This window comes from Myotis lucifugus, unplaced genomic scaffold, assembly GCF_000147115.1.
Source record: "Myotis lucifugus unplaced genomic scaffold, Myoluc2.0 scaffold_0, whole genome shotgun sequence".
Classification (NCBI taxonomy): Eukaryota; Metazoa; Chordata; class Mammalia; order Chiroptera; family Vespertilionidae; genus Myotis; species Myotis lucifugus.
In genome coordinates this window covers 28,663,285-28,683,169 of record NW_005871048.1, presented here as the reverse complement: position 1 = coordinate 28,683,169, position 19,885 = coordinate 28,663,285, and the positions used below count along the sequence as shown (strand labels likewise).

Genomic DNA, 19,885 nt, shown 5'->3' with positions numbered 1-19,885 from the left:
CCACTTCTCAGCTCTATGTCCCCAGGTTCTCGCAGACCCTGGCACCTCCCATCTGGGACATTCCTTTGTTTTCTGGATTCCATGCCAGGTTCACTCTGCTGTTGTTGTCTACCTCTGTTCTGCTCATCCTCTCCTTGAATAACTTCTCTTTACATTGTCAACCTCTGACAGGCCTTCACTCTGTGATGTTGCTGTGATAAACAACTGGAGCGATGTACTCATCATTCACTCAACAACTGATTCACTGAATAAATGATGGATCTTTCATCATGGATTTGTGTAGTTTTTGTCTACTTGTTCTTTAATTTTGTACCTTTATCATTTTTGCTTCTCTGTACTTCAAGTTTTCAAGTGGACTAACTTCATCTACTTGAGTCACTTATTATAATTCAAAATAGTTGCCTAATGAATGTTTTTTAAAGATGAGGAATGCTGCCTGAATGGGCCATTAATTGAAGTTATAGAATTCTCTTTAAAGACTTTTAAAAAATAGAATAGGCACGTTTCTAAAAGAATTTGTGAAAAAATCTGCCAGAGACTTGTTAAAAGACCCATTGTGAGGTTTCTTTATTCTTTTGTTTCTGTGACTTGAGGTTGTAGAAGTATGAAAAGATTATAGGTAATTATTTAGAATGGCTTATTATAGATCCCTTGAAAGCTGAAATTATGCATTAAATAATATTCAAGGATTTTATTATTTTGAATGTGTCAAATATTTTATTAAAAGCATTAGATTGGAGCCATGACTATGAGGATTACATATTTATTCTGGTTAATGACCTGACAGAGATTATTGGGTGGTGACTGAATTCTTTAAATTGAAGAATAATAATGAATATAACAAAGGCTGCGAGGACATATAAATGTATCTCCCATTTCTCTCTTCTCTCCTTTATTATTTAATAGATATTTTTAGTGCCAATTATGTGCCAAGCACAGTGGTAGACCCTGAGAAAACACTGGTAAGCAGCATCAGATATCACCTGTGCCCTGAAGAAGTTTAACAGGTGATAGGGAAGAGGTACATGTAAAATAACACAAATACGTTTCTGGCTACATACAGATAACTGCTATGAAAGAATAAAGAACTCCCATAACACAAAATGGAGAGGCCTTGACCTGGTCTAAGGGATGCCCCGAGAACTTTCTTAAGTAGGTGTTAATGAGGCCGAGTTAAGCATAGGGTGGGCTCTAGGTTGAGGGAACAACATGTGCAGAGGTCAGATGGTAGCAGTGAGCATGAGCTTTTAAAGGACCAGGGAGAGGTCAAAGTGGCAGTGAGGGGAGAGTGGTATAGATTGTAACTGAAGATGTAATCAGACCAGAGAGGGATTTAAAGGATTATTATCTTTATCCTAAAAGTAAGTGGGTGTCTTTTATGAGAGGGTGATGAGGAGATGGAGAAAGAGGGAGGCAGGGAGAGAGAAACTCTGTGTGTGTGTGCATGAGAGAGAGAGAGAGAGAGAGAGAGAGAGAGAGAGAGAGAGAGAGACACCATGCCATGGGGAGAAAAGCTTAGAAGCTGGTAAGAGATGTCTTGAAGACAGTCTGGAGGCTCATGGCATGTTTTAGACTGAAGATGTTGCATGGTGGAGTTTCGAAAGTGGTGGGTGATGCAGGTGGAAAATTAGACAAGCAGATTCATTCAAAGGTGTTTCACAAGTAAAATCCACAGGAGTTGATGGTAGATTAGATATGGGGGTATGTGATAGGGAGGATGTCAAGAATGAGTCTAATTTTTACATAGGTGGCAGTCCTATAACCATTATGGTGATCACTGGGAGGAAGTCCAGGCACTTAGGGACAGAGATAATGAGTTTCATTGGAATCCATTGAGATGCCTTTGAGTCATTCGTGTGCAGATATTGAAGAAGAATTTCTGGTCAGAGCTTAGAAGAGAGTCCTAGACGCAGATATTGGATGTTCTACATGCAGCGAAGGAAGATGTAGAAAGAGACTATGTAGCGTGAGAGGAAGGATCCTCGAACCAATCCTTGCTGAATTCCACTTTTTCAAGGGGAGGTGAAGGAGACTATGTGGACAAAAGATTCAGGAAATATGGGAATCTATAGCTAACATTTACTGAATGTTATGTCCCAGGTCTTGTTGCAGTCCTTCAGTTTATTATATCATTCATTCTCTAAGCTCTGTGTGTTGCTGGAAAGACACTCAGCCCCTTCTCTTTAGTCCTCCAATACTCTCAGCTTTATCAAAAATATTACATTTGAAAATCATTTGGATTAAGCTCATTACTCTCTTCATTCCTGTTCAGTTACCATAAGAAGTGCTGGCCCCTGGGAATGAGATTCTCATTCCCATGTGTTCTGCTCATGCTCTAGACCAGTGGTCACCAACCTTTTGGCCTCACGGACCACCAGTGGTCCTCGGACCACCAGTTGGCAACCGCTGCTCTAGACCATCTGAGCCCAGAGTTCTAGTCCAGATGCTCACATCTCATTTCCCCAACCCCCCAAATCCTCCATAGTGCCCTGTGAAACAGATACACTGTATCTCAAACTGTTCTCAGGATATTCTCTACTCTTTGCTCTGGAACTTGGCTCTCTCCTGAGGACACAGCTTTCATAAAGCCCTTCTTGGCTGCTCCATCTTTTACTGGTTTCTTCTTATATTCCCAGGTCTCTAAATGGTTAGGAATGCTTGCTCTAGCATTTAGTCCTGGAACTTCTCTTTTACACTCACTTCTTAAGTAATCTCATCCATTTGCTTACATGTGGGATACTTTTAAATTTTTTATAGTTTTCCTAAATGGAAGATAATTCTGTAATCAGTACTAGTTAAAATCCTCTTCCCAAACAGATTCAAAGACACAGAGAGCATACTGGTGGTTGCCAAAGGGAACGGGAATTGGGGGACTGGGTGGAAGAGTTGAAGGGATGAATAACTACAAATTGGTAGTTACAAATTAGTCATGGGGAAGTGAAGTACAGCATAGCGACTATAGTTAATAATATTGTGATAACTATATATGGTGCCAGGTGGAAATATGTACTGGAAACATCAGGGGGAACCCTTTAGAGTAGTGATGGTGAACCTTTTGAGCTCGGCATGTCAGCATTTTGAAAAACCCTAACTTAACTCTGGTGCTGTGTCACATATAGAAATTTTTTGATATTTGCAACCACAGTAAACAAAGATTTATATTTTTGATATTTATTTTATATATTTAAATGCCATTTAACAAAGAAAAATCAACCAAAAAAATGAGTTCACGTGTCACCTCTGACACGCGTATCATAGGTTCGCCATCACTGCTTTAGAGCATGATTGTCTAACCACTATGCTGTACACTTGAAGCCAATACAAAGTAAACTGTAATTGAAACAAAAAAGGATAAAAAATATCCTCTTCCCCCAATAGAGATTGTTTTCTTTCCCTCATACATTCCTGGCCCAATTTCATGATCCTGAACAGTACAAATGCCTATTTTCTGAGAAAATACTCTCTGCATACATATGTTCAGATTTAATCCTACACTTCCTACTCTAAATATCTGATTACTTATTTGCTGCCTTGTAATACTAATCAGATTTCGAGGACGTGAATAGGAGTGTATCTCCCAGGGTTGGATGCATCATCAGTGATGATCAAAAAACTTTAGTTCATGATTTTGCTTGAGACTGTAGAATCAGTTAAACTTGAGAGGTGTTGAGATCCATCTGAGGAGTTTGCCCTTTACTGAATGTATCCAGTTTTACAAAGCTTTATGAAAAATATATGATCATTTTGAAAATACAAACTTATTAGTAACTACTTTTTTAATCTTTACCTTTTATGCAACATTTACTAAATTGCAATAGTAAAATTTCCCCCCATATATAAAAATAATCAGTAGTTCTCAATACTTAAGAATATGGGATTTAAGAGTGCGTATGGGGTTTTCCATTTTATCGTATGGGTAAAAATTTTGGAAGAGACTCGTGGTTTCTGGTTCTATATGCTATTTTAATACCCAGTCTTATTTGATATGTGTATGTTCCAGTGTGTTTCAGTGAGTACTGGAATTTATGTATGTTTCTTGGTGGTTTCTTTCTTTTCTCCTGTTTTAAGTCTGAAGATTTTTTTAATGTTGTGTACAATGTAGTGAGCACCCTTTCCTCCTAATGTCATTAAATACAAGTAAGTGCCATTGCTTTTAATTATGAAGAGCATGGTTTTCCAATAACATTTCAAAAAGCATTGACAGAACATATTCTAAAATCTTGAATTTGTTCATTTTCTTTGGTTTAATTAACCACCTTTAAGATTTATTAAGTGAACGTAATTAAAATGAAGAATTAATTAAAATTGAAAAACTATATAGAAAACAATATTATTAAATATATTTTAAGATCAACCCTATAGATTGTGCATTAAAATTACAAATATGAATGCTATGTAGTCACATATAAAAACTATGCTATATATATACTATAAACATGGTATTACCCTTTTTAATTAATAATTTTTTTATATTTAGACTGTTTGTAACTGTGCCAATTATGAATTCATATGAATCACGACTGGAAGGAAAATAGAAAAATAAACCACTTAGTGGTAGGATTATGGGTATTTTTTACTTTCAAAAGTATCCTAGCATGCTATTCAATAAATAAATATTGAGATGAATACGAACAAATCCAAAATCCATTTGGCTTTTACCATTCAAGATCACTTTTTAAATGGGTTGTGGGTACATTGTCAGGCTTGCTCAATCTTTCCATAGCATTTAACAATTATTATTTACGTTCAGTTATTTTAGAGATTGAATTCTGTATTACTTCAGAAATCAAAAGGGCACTTTGAGAGTTGGAGAGATTTTGCCGTGGTATGTATGTGAGGTGACTGTTTATATTGGACTCTAGTTGCCTTCCCCTTCCTTCCTGCAGTGCACATACTTCTTATTGGCCACACTGTGTCTGCTCTCTACGGCTGGAATTCAGAGCTGAATCAGTTCTCTTTTATTCTGGAAGCACCTTCTGCTCACGATGCAGCTTCGGTCACAGTCAAGTCCCTTAATTCAAGCAAGGATTTAATTGCTCTAGCGGGAGCCACCCACTCACACATATATGAGCTGGCCTATGTTTCGAGCCAGTCTGACTTTATCCCTAGGTAGGTTGAACATTTTATGCTGTCTTTATACTCACCATAATTTTATATGATACCTAATTTCTAAGTCTTTATCCAATGACTGAAAAATGTATGAAATATAAGAGCTATTTATAAACCAGATATTTGGTTGTTATCCAGATTTCTAATATTTATTCTACCAAGTTAGTAGTATATGAGCACTTCAGATTAAAATTTTACTTATGAAATGTGATTTTTCCAAACTTTGAATATCAATCAATGTTATAAGAGTTTTATGAGCAATGTACTGTGTATGTCTTTAATTTGTTGTAGCTGACTGACTGTATACATTCTTCTATGTCAGTTCAGGTGAACTGATATTTGAACCTGGTGTCAGAGAAGCTATAATCGCAGTAAATATTCTCGATGATACAGTTCCAGAGGAGGAAGAATCTTTCAGAGTTCAGCTTAAAAATCCTAAAGGAGGAGCAGAGATTGGTATTAATGGTTATGTAAAAATCACTATTCTGTCTAATGATGATGCCTATGGAGTTGTTGGATTTGCTCAGGTAATGATTCCAAAGATCCCACACTTAGAATTCAGAATGATGTATTCACTGCATTTATATATGAGTTATCAGCACTAGTGAGTCTTACTTGAGTATTTTAAGCCTCTCTTCTTTCCCTTTGCCTGCTTCACCCCCTACTGTGCATTCTAAGCTCAATTCTACTGCTGCCTTGCAATTTAGTCTTACACACTGGACCCCCTGGGTCCATTTGTCCTAAACTTTATTGTTTGTACTGATTCCTTTTATAAGATTGAATTTGAAATGGTACCAGTTGGCCTTGGCCCAGGAGTTTGAATTTGCTGTTACCCATGTTTCCAGAAAACAGTGATGTAGATCCCAATCTGTGTCTGGTCACACACATTACTTATAAATATTTTACTGTCCTATTATGCCTTTGTTATTTCTGTGGGGGTGAAGGGAGGATGAGAAGGAGGAGGAGGAGGAGGAGGAGGAGGAGGAGGAAGAGGAGAGAAAGAGGGAGAAGTTTGTAACTCTGTATGCATTGTACACATGGAGATGCTTTCTCCTGAGGAAAGGGAATATGCATGAGGACAAAGGCCTGGAGGAGATGAGGAGGTGAGTTACACACATATCTGGGGGAAAACAGTCAGGGCAGGGAGAAACCATCAGCAAGTGGAGCGGCCCTGAAGGGAGGCCTTGCCTCTTAGGAGCAGCAGGGAACGCACTGTGGCTGATCTGTGTGCTGAGGCAGATGAGGCCCAGGTATGTCAGGAATCCCCACCAGCACTCACATGTTCAGTGACTTGCAAGGAGAACTCAGAGGACTGATTTGTTACACAAAATCAGCTAAGGGAAAAGGCTCATGGGATAAAGTCCAGAGAAAACTAGATACCAGTTTCCCAGTGTTCTCTTCCAGTGTAATCACGGGGAATGCATTCCCCCAGCATCGAGTTAAGTTATGACAACACGTGAGAAGTGTTGTCAACCAGCACAGCTCCTTAGAGACTCATTGCTCAGGATTTTAATTGGGGACTGATCATGTAGGCACCCTCTACCTGGCATGTAAACTTCCAGATTCCCAGAAAAAGAATCAGGTGTTCAACATAAACCACATTGTGTATTCAAACAGGTCAAGCAAATGGAACTCATTGTCAGTTCTGGGAATGGTGGGAACCCTCCTGAAATTCAAGTTCCCAGACACCAGCCAAGGGCCAATCTTGCAGGCAGGCCTTTCAAAGGATTGCAGTAAGGCCTGCTATGTTGGCTGTCTCCTGCACGAGCGCCTTAGTGTCATATGAATTTGGCCTCTGAGGGAAATGGAGAGCTTTCGAAGGGTCAGAGTAAAAGAGCAACATGATCTGACATGCATTTTAAAAGGACACCCACGCCATAGAATCAAAACTAGATTGTAAGTGGGCAGAAACAGATATAGACCAGTTAGGAGACTATTGAAGTAATCCAGCAGCAAATGACAGTGTGGAAGCAGGAGTTTGCCTTTCACCAAGATATGGACCACTGTAGGAGGAGAGGTTTCAGGGATAAGATGAGGAGGTTTTTTTTGATTTTTTACAGAAAGGAAGGGAGAGGGATAGAAAGTTAGAAACATCGATGAGAGAGAAACATCGATCAGCTGCCTCTTGCACACCCCCTACTGGGGATGTGCCCGCAACCAAGGCACATGCCCTTGGCCAGAATCGAACCTGGGACCCTTCAGTCCGCAGGCCGATGCTCTATCCACTGAGCCAAACTGGTCAGGGCAAGATGAGGAGTTTTTGACCCACTAATGTCCTGAGTTAATTGCTTGCAAGGGTTGTAGGATCACCCTATTACCCAGCCTGGCCCATTCTGAACTCAAGGCGGGTCAGCTCCCTCTGAGGCAGCTCTGCCCCACAGAAATACAATGTGAGCCAGATATGTAATTTTGAGTTTTCTTGTAGTCACATAAAAAGGGAAAAGAAAAGGTGAAGTTAGTTTTAATATTATATTTTATTTAGCCTAGTACATTTGAAATATTATAATTTCAACATAAAATTATTGATGAAATATTTTACATCCTTTTTTCATATTTTATCTTCAAATTCAGTGTGCATTTTATACTTACACACTAGTCATATTTCTAATGCTCATTGGCCACCTGCTGCCAGAGCATTGTCTTTTGTGAACAAATTATATGCATATGTTAAAATCACAGCATTTTCTGCAGAAATGTTTGATTGCCTTGAGCAAGATTTTATTACTATGTAACATCTGTAACATTGTGTTAAAATGCTGTGTAAAATATCGCTATGAGATAGGATATCTATTCAAGTTAGCATTCTAAATAGAGCCTTTAAGAAATGAATGGGGGCATCTCTTTTCAGATTATCATAGTAAAAAGGCAAGAAATATCTTACTGAAAAGATTCTTTAAAGTCTTTATACTCCATATTTTTGCTATATTGCCTGTAGAGAAACCAGGATATTGTCAAGAAGGGATTCTTTGGAATATTAATTTTGAGGAAACATTCATTAAATGGTTGGCAAGAGATGTTGCAAGTGTCAGACAAGGAATGTTATAGTCACACAGAGATAGAACTAAGTTGGCAACAAAGGAAAGAGGCTAGAAGTACAGATGAAAGGAAGAGAGTATGGCATTCTAACACAAGGGAAATGATATTTCTGGCAGGAAGAATAGTCTTAGGACTATGAGCTAAGGATGAAACATCAATGGAAACAGGGCAGCCTATAGAAACATTTCAAAGAATATAAATTTAAGGGTAAGAGACATTTGTAAATGATCAGGAAGGGCTCCCTGATTCTCATGGCATCGTTACATTTTGGTGGGATTTTGGAGACCATGTAGATTAAACACTTATTTTACAAATAGAAAACAAAAACCTAGAGGGATCACAAAGGTCACAAAGAAGAAGCCTTCCTCCTCCTGTCATGTCCTTTCTGTTCTACAAACTGTTTTACATTCTGTGTATAACACTTTCAAAAAAGTATATTGTTTCTGATTATAAAAAGAGGATATGTTCATTGGAGAAAACTTGAAAAATATAGAAACAAGGAAACAAAAATAAATATAATCCTAAAAAAAACATTTTTATTTTAACTTAATCTTTTACTTTTTCAAACGTGTGTTTTTAAATAAATTCATAGTCATCCGATATTATGTTTTTTTAACTATTGTTTTTCACTTAATATATCATGTTGCTTCATGCTGTGATGTTTGCAAATGTATGGTAGCATGAAATAAAAGTTTACTTAGGTAATTTCAAATAACCTTGGTGATTTTCTATATATTTTTCAGAATTCATTATATAAGCAAGTGGAAGAAATGGAGCAAGATAGCCTAGTAACCTTGAATGTTGAGCGCTTAAAAGGAACTTATGGTCGTATAACTGTAGCATGGGAAGCTGACGGAAGTATTAGTGATATATTTCCTATCTCAGGAGTGGTATGTAATTTATAAAATTGTAGGAAAGTCACTTTTAAATTATGGTTACTATTTTTCTTATTATTCAATACATTTAGCTTATTTTATTATTCCTTACATTTCTAAGGAAAAACATAGTAGTTGCTACATTTATAAAAACAACACCCATTATCTAAAAAAAAAAATTATTTCTTTCACCTCCATGATCCATTACATTTGATTTTTTAAAACAGATAATTTTCCAAAAGAAGTAATCAAAAGACACATTCCTCATTGCTCTTTAAATAGATTTAAGATCGTAAGATAGGTTTATGATCACAATTGGTAAATTACTTATTTTGGAAGTATGACTCTACATGAAAATGTCTAGTTGTGCCTAAAAGAAGGTTATTTTTATTTATTTTTTTAATTAATTTTTTAAATTAAGGTATTACAAATGTGTCCTTATCCCACCATAACCCCCCTGATTTCCCCAACTCATGCTCTCACCTCCTGTTGTCTGTGTCCATTAGTTAGGCTTATATGCATGCATACAAGTCCTTTGGTTGATCTTTCCCCCTTACCCCCACCCTCCCCTACCTTCCCTCTGGGGTTTGACAGTCTGATTGATGCTTCTCTGTCTCTGGATCTGTTTTTGTTAATTAGTTTATGTTGTTCATTATATTCCATAAATGAGTGAGATCATGTGATATTTGTCTCTCTCTAACTGGCTTATTTCACTTAGCATAATGCTCTCCAGATCCATAAATTATGGTTACTATTGATGCATGGCACCAAATCCTGCCTTAGGGATGAAGTGTTAGATTGTATCCCTCTCTAATCACCATAGATTATTGTTGTGATTATTGTGTTTTTTTTCTATAATACCAAAATATCTGTAAAAAAAGGTCATCCCTTTTGAAGTTCATTATATTGGTTGGGCAAATTTTGGATGTATTACATTATCGGAAAGATAAACCCAAGCAAATTTGGGATTGGAATGGAAATGTGATTTCAAGTTTTGGGAGCAGTAAGCAGGGAAGAAGTTTCTGTAAAATTGATGTACGAAAAAGTAGACCAGAGATGTTGAGCGATGTAGGTGAGTTTCCTGTAAATAGAATCTGAGATGGAAGGTTTCAGTTTATTGGGAAGATACACGTGTAAACAAGTGAGGAAGATAAGAATGTGCAGAGGGAGAAGTTGGTCCACAGATGACTGTTGAGCCTGTGAGGGAGTTCTGGAGCGAAGCTAGTCCTTTGGAGTTGTTTCCTTCTGGGTCAAGGAGCTGAGATGTTGCACCCCTATTTTAGTTGTCCTTGACCTTCAGTCGGCCTCTGGATGGGTCATAATCTTGGGTGAAACAGTTGCTGCAGCCAGGGCAGTTCCCAGTGAGAAATGCAGAAGCTGTTATTCCCTCTGGGGGACGGGTGCATCAGCCCCAAGAAGGTATCTGAGCAGAGGATCACATTATCTACTATTGGAAGATCATATAAAATTGGGGCACAGGTTCAAAAATGGACTCAGAATGGGCTAAAGATGTAGAGGACTCACAAAGGGAGGGCTCAAGGAGTTGTTAGTTCCTAATTGGAAAACGGGTTGTCTCCTTGTCTTGGGTTTCATAGGTTAATTTATGTATTTTGCCTAGATGCTTCTCTGAAGAGTTCTCTTAACAGATGTATATTATGGTCCATCATTTCCAGGTTTCTGTATCATTTGAAAAGTGATTAGAGCTTCAGTTCTTAAAAATAACATGGCAAACTCATTGCATTGAATATTTACTTTAAGTTGCAAGCTACAAAAACTTGGAGTTGTATCTCTCAAGTTCTGTGCTCTGAATTATATTTCTCCAATTAATATGTATTATATAAACATGATTAAAATGATAATTTTAATGCATAATGGTATCTTAAATGTAGACTATATTTTGAAAGAATTAATTATTTTATCCAAAGGTCAGTAAACACTTTCTGTAAAGGGCTTGATAGTAAATATTTTAGGTGTTGAGGGCTATAAGGTCTCTTTCCCAGCTTTGCCTTTGGAGCACTCTAGCAGCTATAGACAATATGTAATTGAATGAGCGTGTGTTCTAATAAAGCTTCATTTACAAAACGTGGATTTGGCCAAAGGGCAGTAGATTTCTGACTCCTGGTTTTATTAATGAAGCTGTTGAATTTATATCATCAAGTACCATCTCAAGGTGGAGAGATGAATGCCAGCAAAATAGGCCTATAATACTAGCTTGCATAATTGTAGTTTTTAGCCATATTGCTGGAGAATAAGACATGAGATGAGGAACAATGATAAATGGCATTCAAGAAGCAGACAGAAGCCCTATTGGAAAGAACTTGATTCCACTTAGCAAACTCGGATTTGACTCTTCAGACAATGGAGGCACCAAAGGGGAAGAGAGATGCTCTGATGTGTATCTCTGCCTACTCTTTGTTCTCCACCTCTGTTTTGATTTATTCATTGTCAAATGAAACATCTAATCAGAGTTTACCCAAGGGAAATAGCAATCCTAGCCAAAATGTTGTAGAGAAAAGTACTTAAACCATATGCCGTTTTCTTAATGTTTATAGATTTTTATATATGGTATCTTGGACTTAGATTCCCACAGAAAGACTATGTACTTAATATTTTAATAGAAAGTAGGCATCAGGATATAATTATTTGGCTACCGTTTTATTAGGTTAAGTTTTAGTAATGGTTTATTTTTTTCTTAATCTTTCACTTTTCATATGAAAGACATTTGATTTGTAGATATGTTGCTTAAATATCTCTTGCTATTTAAGTTGTGGCTAATATAAAACAAATCTAACCTCTGTTATTCTTGCTGCACAGTGATAATGAAAAAATAGGTAAACTTTTCTTTGTTTAAAATTTTAGATTTCATTTTCTGAAGGCCAGGCACTGTCTACAATCACCCTGACCATTCTTGCTGATGATGTACCAGAGTTATCAGAGATTGTGACCGTAACACTCACCCGCATTAGCACAGAAGGGGTTGAGGACCCATCGAAAGGTGCTGCTCTTGATCAGAAAAGAAGCAAGTCTGTGATAACCACTCTGCCCAGTGACTCACCCTATGGCGTGGTGGGCTGGCATACTGAGTCTCTCTTTGTTAGGGTAGCAGAGCCTAAAGGTAAATCTTGTTAAATCTTTTTCAGGTTCTAGTAAGTTTTATTGGATAATTTAACTGTAATATTTACTAGAAATGCACATTTCTCTTTTTATGTGATATTTTTTAATTTGACAGGTCTTAATCCTTTTTACTTTTTTGTTTATAATTATTGAATTTTATGATCATGCAAACATTCAGAAAATACTTTTACTATTTTGAGACTATTATTATAATAGAAATCTTATTTTAGTAAATCATTACAGCAAAGAGGATTGGTTTTTATTTTACTTTCTCTTTTTCATCCTTTATTTATCTGTCCTTTTTCCTTACTCAGAAGTCCTCTCTAGATTTTCAAGTTACCAGGAACAAGGAGCAACACAGAGAAATGCATGTGGTACTGCACGTGTTGTTAAATCTAAAGCAATCATTAGAATAATATTTTCTCTGAAGTAAAAGTGATCAGTTCCTATTTCCTTTGAGCTTATTGCTGAAATCTGCCTAAGTAACTCTTCATATCAGTGGATAAATGGATTTTTGTAGATAAAGGTCATTTGGCTTATTTAAATAAAAAGTTATATATACTATATAATATGTATGTATTTTACATATGCTATGTAAAGTTTCTAAAATTTTCCAATAGGAACATGGAACTACCATTTCAGGAACATGTCCTACCACGAGAAAAATGCCATGCAATTATGCATCTGGGCCTTTATATTTCTGTATATATGGGACAGAAACAATAGGTTTAAAATAAAATGACCTGTTCATTTATTCATTTAACAAATATTTTTTAAGCATCAAGTAAGTACCAGAAATTGTGCTGTGTGTTCTGGAAGCAAAGACATGGTATTTGGTTATTAGAAATGCACAGACCAGTAGGGAAGATTGACACGCAGTTTTTTCTTTATTCATATGGCAAATTAAATTTTTAAAAATCTAAAAAATTAAATAAAAAATAGGTGCTATGGAATACTTTGAGCCTTGTGATAGGTATCTCACTATAAGAGCAAAATTGTTCTAAAGACTAGTTATTAAATGATGACTTTGGTGTTTATTCATTTTTGAAGAATCTTCTTAGCATTTGTAATTAGTACCTCTGGTCAACCTGCATGTATGCACTTCTCTAAAGATTTTCAGGCCCTAGCCACTTTGGCTCAGTGGATAGAGCGTCAGCCTGAGGACTGAAGGGTCCTGGGTTCGATTTTGGTAAAGGGCACATGCCCGGGTAGGGGGCATGCAGATGGCAGCCGATCAACAATTCTCTCTCATGATTGATGTTTCTATCTCTCCCTCTCTCTTCCTTTCTGAAATCAATAAAAATATATTAAAAAAAGATTTTCACCAATTTCTGTTAAAGTGCATGACATGGGCAGCATAGAGTATGCTAGCTAGAAAAGCAGCAGGGAGGGCTTAGAACTGGGATAGATTGCTTGCAGTGTATGGGGAATCTCAGCACAACTTTGGGAATAGGTGAGCACAGCACAAAATACTCCTTGGGGGTGTACATTGTCTTTGTTTTGTCTCTGTTTCCTTAACTACCTAAAAGGGGTAGTGCAGAACGTTCCACCCTAAGTGCCTGGGATAGCATTGACAGTACATAGACAATCTTATGTACCTGAGCCATGTCTGTCCCACAGAGAACATCACCACTCTTCAGTTACAAATCGTTCGAGATAAAGGACTCCGCGGAGGCATTGCCATTCACTTGGTAGCTAAACCCAATTTCTTACTGCCCGTCAGTAATCAGGCTACAGAGAATGAAGATTATGTGCTACAAGAAACAACAATAATAATGAAAGAAAACATAAAAGAAGCTTACGTCAAAGTTATCATTTTACCGGTGAGTCTAGGCTGTAGTTAATAGGATTCTATGTCTGATTGGATGCATGTGTTGGTTGGTTAATGGTACATGAATGAATAAAATGCACAAATCAATCTGGTTATTTTTATTGTTGAATTGATAGAGCAATATTTTCATTGAATGATACAATTAGTTGAATTAAGATTAGTTTTCAGATGGTTTAGATCTGGTTTTAGTGCCATGCTCTGTCTCTTTCTTATGTGTGTATATCTGTAATGAAACTGAAAGTGATTAATAGTGTTATCAAAAATATTACATAATTAAATAGTGTATTTTTATGTTAGAATACTATATGTAATATTAACCATATTCTATATTGTTAAGTAAATATGATATAATATAACATTAGTGTTAATAATGGTATTGACGATATTAGATAATAGTGGTTTCTGGGGAAGACATGGGAAAGACATGAAGTCTGGGGCAGAGGAAAAGTTCCTTTACTATTCACTATGTATTCTTTTTATCTTTTGAAATTGTTTATTTCCTATTGAATAATAAGGTAAAAGTCTTTAAAAAAATTATTTTACTTGCTAATAAGAAACTATTATTTCCTAAGCTTGAATATTTCCAAAGATTCTGATATTGGCAATGGGAATGTGTTAAAATATAGGAAGAAATCTTTTTGGAAAGTGTGATAGAGCTACCCATTCCAAATATCCAAAGCATGTTCAATATATTTAAAAAAATAAAGCACCCTCTCTGTCCCCCCACTTCCCTGCTCACCTCCAGGATGATGCTCCTGAGTTGGAGGAAGGATTCATTGTCAACATCACCAAGGTGTACCTGGTGAACTCTGACTTCTCTGCAGGACAGCCACGCGTTCGGAGACCTGGGATGGAAATAGTTGAGATAATGATAGAAGAAAATAATGATCCCAGAGGAATTTTTAAGTTTCATGTTACCAGAGTGAGATGACCTTTCATATATTTATAGTGATATGGCCGTTTGTACCTGCCGATTTGGCAGGTGTCATATATTTTCTGCAAAATAAGTGGCTTTGCTTGAAGATATTTATAAATATCTGTCTTTAACTTTATCATATAGACTAATTCTTAGTTCTCTTTGAGCTAGACCCAAGGATTAAATAAATTTATTTATACTATATTTAAATGTAAGAATTCTAAATGAATATATAGAAACTATATATTTCTACTTTGAAGGGTAAATATAGCCACTATAAGTACAAATAATAAATTTAGAAAGTGATGCCTTATGAGAATTACTTTTGTCTTGCATTTTAACTTATATTCTTTACTTGAAGGATGCTGTTGGAGTTATCACTGCCTATGAGGTACCTCCACCCCTGAACATTCTTCGAGTTCCTGTAGTCCGGCTGGCTGGAAGCTTTGGGGCAGTGGATGTTTATTGGAAAGCAACACTGGACAGTGCTGGCCTGGAAGACTTTAAGCCATCTCATGGGATTCTTAAATTTGCAGATAGACAAGTATGCTAGTTATGAACATATTAGCAGTTTTCTGGTTGTACTTCAAACATTTTATAGACATCCATTAAACTATTGTGCAATAGTGGTTGCTAAATGAATTATACTCTGAATTCTTTCAAGCCAAACAGAATTACTGTTAGTATATAATTAATTAACGGACATAGGAAGAGAAATATATATATATATAGAGAGAAACAGACATGAGAGACAAACATCGGTTGGTTGCCTCCTTTATGGGGATTGAATGCACAACCTAGTTATGTGCCCTGACCTGAAATTGAACCTGCCAACTTTTGGTGTACTAGATGATGCTCCAGCCTACTGAGCCACATTGATCATGGCTAGCTGGGATATTTGTTTATCACAAATAATGAAATCACCATTTGGACTAAGTTTTACTTACTTATAAGTTATTAAACTTTCAAGATAGACCAAGACAAATGAACAAAATCCTGAACATGAACATTTAAGAACAACAGATGTGGGTTTTCTTCCTGCCTTTTTTATTTTCCTACATTCTAAGAATAGTATTTGGAACTAATGGGATTTATTCTAAATGTAAAACACAATGATAATTTCTATGGTACCATTTTATATCATGTAAGGTTAATACTTAGTATACTAAAATTTATGTTTGTGCAATGGTTATTAGAGCCAACATGGTATTTTAAATGTTTTTGTTCAAGAATAAGGCTTCATTGCCCTGGCCAGTGTAGCTAAGTGGATAGAATGTTGCTTATGCACCTAAGGGTCATGAGTTTGATTCCCAGTCAAGGGCACATACCTGGGTTGTAGGTTCTATCCCTGGCTCTGGTTGGGGTGTGTGGAAGACAACCAATTGATATGTCTCTTTCACATTGATGTTTCTCTCTCTCCCTCCTTTTCACTCTCTCTCAAGAATCAATGGAAAAAATATCCTTGGGTGAGGATTAACAAAAAATAAAATAAGGAATAAGGTCTCATTATTTTTGTATCTATAATTACTATATTATATATATGATTTCCTATATCTTGAACATAATTAACTATAAACTTCTTTGAAATACAATAAATGTATGACTTTAACAAGGGCATGTACCTGGGTTGCGGGCACATCCCCAGTGGGAGATGTGCAGGAGGCAGCTGATCAATGTTTCTCTCTCATCGATGTTTCTAACTCTCTATCTCTCTCTCTTCCTCTCTGTAAAAAATCAATAAAATATATTTTTTTAAAAAAAGAAATGCAATAAATGTATGACTTTAAAATGCTATTATGAACATAACAGGCAAATAATCCTGCATTTTCTTTTGTACTATGTTTTTAAATTTTAACTAAAAAATAAACTATATATGTTCAAAAATTGATATTACATTATGTACTCTTTCCTCTTTCTCTCCTTTCTTCTTCCTCTTTCTCTCTCTTTTCCTTCTTTCCTTTTCTTTTGTAGGTTACTGCCATGATAGAAATAACCATAATTGATGATGCAGAATTTGAACTCATGGAGACTTTTAGTATTTCCTTAATCAGGGTGACTGGAGGTGGCAGACTTGGTGATGATGTTGTAGTAACTGTTGTGATTCCACAAAATGATTCTCCATTTGGAGTATTTGGATTTGAAGAAAAGACTGTAAGTGAAATACATTGGGGGAGGGGCTTCTCCTACACTAATTTTTTCTGTGTAATTTTTAGTGGGAAGGTGTTTCATGTTTTTTTAAGAAAACCTCTTCAGAACCCTTCACTTGTGATTCTCTTTTCAAGGATCTTTTGAGTTGGCTATGGTATTAGAGGCCAATCATCCAATCTATGCAGTTTGATAGTAATGATAATTCTTACATCAGGCTGTTATTGAGGGATCCAGATTCCTACTTATTAAGTGTAATAAACCAAGATGTGCTTTCCCCCCATACATTTGTTCTCTTCCTGCCCTGCTGGCAGACCAACATCCTGATCACAAGGCCTGATTCTATCATGGGTCTGTTGTTCCACCGAAGATGGATTTAGCTGGGAAGGTGTTTATATTACACTGCCTTCTGGTACTCTTGCTTGACATATATTGAACAAAAACCCACAGTCACTCCAGCTCATGCATTTCTCTGTATTTCTTCTCTTTCTTCCCTCTTACTTCTCATTAGCTGTCTACTTCTGAGATCTGGAAAAGGTAGCCCAATTTTTGTTCAACCATTAAGCGAGAAAAAATGCTTAACCACTCATTTGTGCAGCCAGGTTTAATGCTAAATTATCCCTACATCTTAAATATAAAATAAAGGACCATAAAACAATATTGTAATTACTACATGATGATTATGTAATAATTGTTATGACTTTACCTTTTAAAGAAAATTCTAAAATGAAATAATAAAAATATTTAGATAATTCTGGGATACACAATAACTTTCATGTATCCATATGTCATTGTCACTTATAGGTAGTCAGAAATACACCATCGATCATTTATATAATAACAAATTGCTCTAATGCTCATTACCATTATTGCTCTAAAGATGTAGTGCTAGTCCTATAACTTGCCTATCAGTGTTGGATGTTCCAGATGCTCCAAATTTTAAAGATACCATAATAATTGTCTAATGATTTAACAACTGAAATTTCAGCTTCATAAGAAAATGGAAACCATAAGAGGGACACCATACTTCCATTGCAATAACCTAATGAGACTCTTTCCTGGAAAGGAATAAGCAGAGTTAAGGGTGTGTAAGGAGTTGTAGATTCACAAGAGTAGCTGTGAATGTCTCCAGGCAACATAAAAGGTCTAGGAAAATACAAAAATTATAAAAACAACAGTAAAAGTATCCATAATATTACTACCCTGAGATAGACATCACTAATATTTTGTTTATTTCCATCTAGGCTTTCTATGCATATGTGCAAAGAAATATTTTAATACATATGAATATATAATTTAATTTTTATAAAATGTCTCTGTTAGCTTCTCAAGTTAGATAAAGGTTCAGGACTTAATAATCAAACCTCCAATTGGTGAAACCTTATAAAATGCTTTTGCTTTTAACTTTGTCACTCTTTTTGGACTTACATACTGGATGGTGTATTTACGAATTCCTTTCCTTGTTAGGGAAAATGAAGAGTTATGTTACTATTAATAAATAATTTTTGTTTATTAATTTTATCTTAACTACTTTAGTGCATAAATTTTAGTGCACCCTTGGTCTGAGATCTCATAGCTTATTGCAGTAGCCTCCAATTTCCAATTTGTCTTGTAGTCTAATAGTAAGAGTTGAGCCACCCAAACCCTACTATATAACCCTTGTTGTGAGGAGTAAATGAGTTGATATATGTGAAGCTCTTATAACTAGTCTTTATACTCAGTAGATGTCAATTGCTGTTTTTATTATTGCTGGTATTTATATTAGCTTATTACCAGCCCTTTATGGCTACTTTCCTTGATTCTTATCTTTCTCACTGCCAAAGGCTCTTGATCACATGGAGTTTCTCTTTTAACTTGTATCTAAGATATTCACTATTGGGCACACAGTGAACATTCTGTTAACCTCATTTGATGATACAGATTAGATTCAGCACTGAGGAACACTGAGAAAAGATTGTTATTATAAATCTATCAAAATTCTTAAGCTGCTCACAAGAACAATATGCCAAGTATACTAAAGCACTGGGAATAGCCGAGACCCAAGGAAATCTTGCGAAACCTAAGCTAAAATGCTATCTGTGGAAACAAAAAGGACTTCTCTGTGCAGTTTGTTTATAGTGGGGTTTTTTCTTTCTTTCTTTCTTGTTTAATATTTCTGGCCTCCGAGGAGTGGTTGGCATAGCACTGGCTGTGGAGTCAAACATCTCTACCAGGTTCCAGGCTCCTCTTCTCCAAGTATATGTATATGTAGCTGGTCCTCAGGTTTCTGTGAGGCTTCAATAAGTTTATGTGCAAAAATTGACATAATAGAAAATAAATGTCAGTTGCCTCCAAATCCCTACCCTTGGCACCAATGCAAAATCGTATGGAAAAACCAAAACAAGATTAAATTAAATGTTAGTTAAGTATGTCTGTCTGTCTTGAAAATGGAAGGCATTGTGTTATGTTTTGTATTTCCATAATAGGTGGATATAATAGGCTCAATTTGGACTTTGCTTCACAGAGTCTCAATATATGTCATTCAGTTGAACCAGGTCTCTTGTGTAGAAAATAAATAGTATTGGTCAATTAACATACTAAATTTCCTTCTGTCTTTATGTCATAATAATAAAATCTCTTTTAAATTTGGACTTACTAAAGTTGGCAAACTGCATAACTCAGAGGGCAGTTTAAGTCTATATTATGTGGGGTGCCTGATGGTCATAAAAAGAACCCCCAAATCTTCCTTAACAAAGTATTTCTCTTTTTGTTATTTTATTTCTTCTTTATGCACACGTCCTACATCAGTGTTCCTAGTTGGGGTCTAACAGACACCTCTCCATCAGCTGGCATCTTGGGCAGCAGACTCTTTCCATCCTG

General features: G+C 36.0%; 1 protein-coding gene across 1 annotated transcript in view; it reads left to right on the top strand.

The window, feature by feature from the left end:
• ADGRV1 (adhesion G protein-coupled receptor V1) overlaps positions 1 to 19,885 on the top strand; it is a 424,156-nt gene that overhangs the window by 102,856 nt on the left and 301,415 nt on the right. The window contains 8 exon segments of the mRNA XM_023749230.1: positions 4,887 to 5,109; positions 5,432 to 5,636; positions 8,889 to 9,035; positions 11,880 to 12,135; positions 13,755 to 13,957; positions 14,711 to 14,887; positions 15,243 to 15,425; positions 16,853 to 17,032. Coding sequence (XP_023604998.1) covers positions 4,887 to 5,109; positions 5,432 to 5,636; positions 8,889 to 9,035; positions 11,880 to 12,135; positions 13,755 to 13,957; positions 14,711 to 14,887; positions 15,243 to 15,425; positions 16,853 to 17,032 — 1,574 coding nt within the window.